At 48.2% G+C, this 5,801-nt stretch overlaps 1 protein-coding gene across 5 annotated transcripts in view; it reads right to left on the bottom strand.

Annotated features, from left to right (window-relative positions):
* Nucleotides 1-476: 476 nt before the first annotated feature.
* Ppcdc (phosphopantothenoylcysteine decarboxylase) overlaps nt 477-5,801 on the bottom strand; it is a 28,626-nt gene continuing 23,301 nt past the window's right edge. For 4 of the 5 annotated variants that reach the window (XM_008836522.2, XM_029565102.1, XM_029565101.1 and 1 more), the window contains 2 exons: nt 2,023-2,191; nt 477-1,658 (listed from right to left, as the gene is read on the bottom strand). In XM_008836522.2, the coding sequence (XP_008834744.1) occupies nt 1,573-1,658; nt 2,023-2,191 (255 nt within the window). In that variant the 3' untranslated portion in view covers nt 477-1,572. The remainder of the gene's footprint in view (nt 1,659-2,022; nt 2,192-5,801) is intronic. The other variant, XM_008836523.2, reaches the window with a different exon arrangement.

The raw sequence follows: 5,801 nt of genomic DNA, 5'->3' as shown, positions 1-5,801 counted from the left end.
ATGATACAGGTGCACCTACCTGCATGTAGGCAATACACTCATACACATAAAATAAAAATAATAAAATTAAAAATAATTGTATGTCGAGGTTGCTAAGTGACCATGTTCACAGAGCTTCTATTATAGTATTTTCTTTAAAGCTCTTATTACATTTTATTTTTGTGTATGTGTGCACATGTACACATGCCATAGAGTGAAGGTCAGAGTCTGTTCTCTTCCTCCACCAAGCAAGTCCCTGAAATTGAACTCAGGTAGTCAGGCTTGGCAAGTCCTTTTACCTACCCACTGAGCCATCTTGCTGGCCTCTGTTAGAGTACTTTTTTTTTTGGTCTTTTTGAGACAGGGTCTCCCTGTAGCCGCAGCTGGGCTGGAACTCACTATGTAGACCAGGCTGGCCTTGAACTCACGGAGATCTGCCTGCCTCAGCCTCCTAAGTGCTGGGATTAAAGGCGTACACCACCATACTGGCACTAGAATACATCTTTAATTGTTCCATTTTATTAGTGTGGAAAATAGTTTATTACAGAATAAAATGAAAACCGTTGTCAATCTCTTACTGTACCTAATTATCAATTAAAACTTGATATAGGCATGTATTTATGGAAAAACACATAGTATATAGAAGGTTCTATACTCTCTGTAGTTTTAACCATCTGCTGGGAGCCCTGGAATGTATTTTTACTGGGTACAGGAGACAAATGCATTTTTCACATATTATCTCACTTAATCCTCTCAACAACTCCATGAGGGAAGGATGATCAAACAGATGGGAAAAGTAAGGATCAGAAAGAAAGACAAAGTCCTCCAAGCCAATGTTCTCAGCTGACAAGTGGCAGGGCTGAGATTTGAACTCGGGGCTGTCTGGGTTCAGAGCTTAATCATCCATGTTGTATGGAGATGTGAGTGTGCTGGTCAGTTGCCAGAACCTTCCCAAGCTTCATTAACTGCCAATGTCTCTGATAGCTGAGACCACAAACAGGATGTAAAAGAAGGACAGAGTCTCCTAAAAGTCTACTTCTCTTAATTCCCAGCAACCCCAACCTCAAGGTACAGTCTATGGGAAATTGGAAAGCCCTGCCACCTCACAGACTTCCAACTCTGCATGGCACCTGGGCACCAAAGAATGGAAGCTCCTAAGGCCTGGCCAGGAACCTGTCATGCCAAAGATCTTGAGCCTCCATATTTCTTGTTTTGAAGCAGGCTGTCGTCACATTCACAGGCCTGGGACCCTATGCCCAGCTTCAGCCATGGTGCTTTTAAAAACAGTTTCTGGCAGGAAGTCTCTCAGTCACTCAGTCATCCTCCCAGGAGCATGGAGACAGCATGGTAGCATGTTCGCCTAGCTTACTAGGCCTATCCTAGTAAGAAATGGGGAGGGGTCCAGAAAGCAGGTGGAACCTGGGTCTGTGGTCCACTTTAACATGGAGCAGGTCAGACTCTGGGGAAGTTCAGAGCAGGCCCAGGCCAGACCCTCCTCAGCAAACCCAGGACCTTCATATTTAGCTGATGTCCTTCACCAGCTGAGGCTGAATACATGGTGGGTACAGAGGACACCACAACATAAATCCCAGTTCAACTCTGCTGGACGCTGGCATGCTGGAAGAACATTTCTCTCACTTTATCCACAATGGTCTCCACCTCGGCCATGGCTCCTGGACCTGGAAGCAAAGTTCTGTTGTAGCTGAGAACTAACATTGTCTGTGGCCATCACTCAGATCTCCTGTGTGTACCCCACCTACACAACCCAAGCCTGAGGAGCCAAGTCCAGCTGTGCCTGAGCCAGATCCATCATATCCCTCCCAAGATAACCCTAAGAGTCATTCCAGTAAACAGCAGATCGTTAGCAGTGTTTGTGCTGTGTGCTAGGAATTCTGTTTCGAAGTGAGAGCTGAGCTCTCAGAGAATAATTCTGCCCAAGATCACAACAGGCCACAGGATCACTGGACCACAGAACCCAGAGATGACCCCAAAGCAGAGGCCCTACCACAGCTATCTGGGTTGTGAGTGTGGCAAAAAGCCCACCTTGGTCTCCACACACCAACTTCTTGGACACACAAGGAATCTCCATGTAGCCAAAGGACTTGAGCTGGCCCACCTGCTGTGCAGTGAGGGGGTGCTCCCACATGGCAGTATTCATGGCAGGGCAGAAGAGCAGAGGCTTGCTTCGGTCCCAGGCCCGGATGACACAAGTCTGTGAAGAAGGGGGAGGAGGGTGCTGACGCTCTGCCTACCATCCCTTCCCAGTCCTTCCAAATCCTCTCTACTGTCCTCCAGCCTTAGCCAGCAGCCAAGTCATGACATAGGGATGGCCACTGGGTGACACTTGTCTACAGAGAGCTGTTCTCATGCCCTGAGGGTGAGGACTGTGTCTCTATCCCTTGTCATCTTCCCTCAGGCTCTGACATTGACCTAGACACAAAAAATATTCAATCACTACCCAAAATGCCCCTGATACCTCTAGTAGCCCTCCATTTTGTATGTAGTCTCCCTGCCCACCAGCTTAAGCCATCACACAGGTTCACAACTACAGGGGCAGGGGGTGACTCTGGGGAACAGGAAGCTAGTTTCATGATTCACTGGAAGGCTAGAAAGCAGACTGTCCATGGGATGAGGACACCTACCTAGCAGCAGCATTACTTCTGGGCCAGTTACACCCTGGCAATGAACGGCATCTAACATGTGACACCTTCTTTCATATGTTGTCTCAAGGACCCTCACTGTGACCCCATAAGGAAAGTACTGTCACTGTTCATAGATGATCAAGCTGTAGCTAGCTCCCCGAGAGATAAACAGCTGTCCAAGGTCACCCTTGGATACAAACACGATCCTGTCCAAACTTCCATTGTACTGGGCGGCCTTACTACCTCTCTAAGCCAGACCAGCCCACCAGGTCACACACCAGAGCAGCTGTTAAAGAACTTGACCAACTACAGTCCATGTTTCTTTTTCTTTTTTTTTTCCTTTTTCTTATTTCCCAACTCAGAGCCTTAAAACTGAGGGTTCTGAAGTCACATAGGCCTGAGAGCAAATCATAGCTGAGTACTGGGTGTAGTGGCGTATGTCTGTAATCCCAGCCCTGAGGAGGTTAAGGCAGGAAAATAGCAAATTCAAGGCCAGCCTGGGATATATATATATATCCTATCTAAAAAGAAAAGTCCTGGCGGTGCTGTTACTGGCTATGCTGCTACTGACTGTGCTGTTAACTAGCTGTGAGAACTTGGACAAGTTACTTAGTGCCAGAACCTCATCTCTCTTTTTGCAGAAGGGCTCCCTCAATGGGTAGCTGTGAGGACTAAAGAGTATGAATGCTTTTGGTTGTGGTTTTTTTGAGGCAGGGTCTCATGTAGCCCAAGCTGGCCTTGAACTAGCTATAACAGAAGATGACCTTGATCTCTTGATCCACGTGCCTTCCTAAGTGCTGGGATTATGGGTACATGCCACCAGATCTGGTACAAGTGCAAATGCTTTCAAAGCTCTTAGCTAAGGGCCTAACACTAAGAACAGTAGCTCTTGCTATTACCACAGGCACAGGCTATCAGGCCAGGGACTGTCTCCCAAAGAAATAAGCTCTCCTGTGCTCAGACTGTCCCAGGTACCTCCTCTGAGAGCTCCTGGGGAGACAACAGTTGGAATACCCCTCCTTAGAAATGGAGTCCATCTGGGAAAAGAGGAAGAAGTCCAGGGAGCAATGCCACAAACAGGCCAAAGCCAGTGCCTGCCCCTCAGTGCCTATGCCCTCTCCTGGGACAGCGAACAGCCCGCTTGCATCATCCCAGACACCAGAATTGGTTTCCCACCAAGTTCTCTCACTACGGCAACTGGGCTATGAGTGGACAGTTTCAGTCACACTTCCTCTTGGCCCTGTGCCACCTGCTGCTTTCTGCAGGAGTCGTGAGCATACCTACAAGAGCCCCTTGACTATATGTGGCATAAGGACAGGGACCAGGCTGGGGTTTCTAAGCACCCTCAAAGCAAATCACACTGACCACAGCAAAAACCCAGCCGGTCTGCCTCACAGCAGAGCTGCTTCCCCCACCGTTCTGACTCGGAGCTCAGTGCTTCCTGAACAAACCACAGCTCCTCTGAACTGACCAGCAGTAAGAAGGGGAGAGGAGGACACTGGTTTCTGTAGCCAAGTGACTGGCACTATGTCTAGCACTTCAGCTGAGGCAGAGCACAAGGCTGGATGCCAGTCATGAGACTAGCGCCTAGCCAGACTGGCAACCCTGGCAGTGCACTCATTTTTGGACTTCTCAGTTTAGCATGGATAAAGGGCCAAGGCATGAGTGGGCCAGATGAAGACAGCTATTCCCAGACTGAGGACCTGGAGGCCAGGAACACAGGATGACATCTAGCAAGCTGCTCTCAGTACCTCTCCACCACTAGAGTGGGAGACAATCTGAAAGGAGGAAACAGGCTGAGCTTCCTTTCAGAATTACAAGAACACATGCACTGAGAGAAGAGGCAGCCCCACAACCAAGGATGCTGACAGTTCAGATTCTAACACTGAAGACTATTCGAAACATCTGTCTTCAACTGAAACTGTTTGCGGCAAATGGCTAGTCTTGGGAACATGCTCTGCTTCCAGCCAATTCCGGAGAAGAGAATCTCAGGTAGAGTGGTAGTGCCCACAGCACTTTAAAGAAAAGCCAGGGGTGGTGGCCTGGGTCTGTAATCCCATCACTTGGGAGGTGAGAGCAGAAGGATCAGGATTTTGAGGGAAGCTGGATTACATGTTTTAAAAATGCAGGGGAAGGGAGGGAGATGGCTTAGCTAATAAAGGTACCTGCAGCCAAGCCTGAGTTCCATCCCTGGGTCCCACAAGAAAGGAGAACCAACCCCTGAAAGTTGTTCTCCAACATCCATACACACCATGGTATGCACATGTATGAGCACACACACACAATAAATAATTTTTTTTAAAGGATGGGGGGCTGAATTTTCAGGGGGCAGGAGGTAACCTCTGAGAGCTGGTTGGAACTTAACTCTGGAGTCAATGTGTTCTATCACACCAGTTGCTGCTGAGTACCCAGTGGGAGTCCAGAGATTTGGCTGAATAGCCTGCTCTGACCTGCTTCAGTGAAAGTGACTGGACCCTCACCTGTTTCAGTGCCCTACAGGCTAGCCCCAGTCCCACTGGGTAGTAGACAATGCAGCTCCCAGCTTCTCTGCACTGTCCAGCCTGCTCCTGGCCACATCAGAGTAGTATCCCGCCCACCCCGAGCTCTTTGTCTAATGATGCTAAATCTACCAGCAGCTTCCCTGAAGAGAAGCTAAGAGTCCCCTAACAGGCAAATGAGGACACTAATGTCTGCTTTTATTTTGCGTATGGTCCTGAGAACTGATGGAACTAGGGTGCATGCTAGGCAAGCACTCTACCACTGAGCTACATCTCCAGACTTCTTTTTATTTTCTCATATTGGTCTTGAAGTCATTCTGTATCCCAGACAGCTTTGAACTTTTGATCCTCCTGCCTCAGTTTCTCAAGTAGCTAGGATTCAGATCTGTACCTCCAGACTCAGCTGAGAACATTAATTTTATATATGAGCCCCAAAACTCCTGGTGCAGCTTCAATACTCACTTCTTCACCATACTAAACTCTAAAACTTAGCTGAGTGTGGTGGCACACACCTGTAATCACAGCACTCGGGAGACAGAGGAAAGAGGGTTGCCAAAAGTTAAAGACAAGCCTGGACTACTTAGTGACTTCCAGGCCAGCCTTGCTTGGCTGACTATCAAAGACCTGTCTCAAAAGGAAAAAAACAAAAAAAAAAAAAACAAGGGGGCTGGAGGGTGGACCC

The sequence above is a fragment of the Nannospalax galili genome, unplaced genomic scaffold (genome assembly GCF_000622305.1).
Source record: "Nannospalax galili isolate Female #2095 unplaced genomic scaffold, S.galili_v1.0 scaffold54, whole genome shotgun sequence".
NCBI lineage: Eukaryota > Metazoa > Chordata > Mammalia > Rodentia > Spalacidae > Nannospalax > Nannospalax galili.
This window is presented reverse-complemented; position numbering and strand designations above follow the sequence as displayed.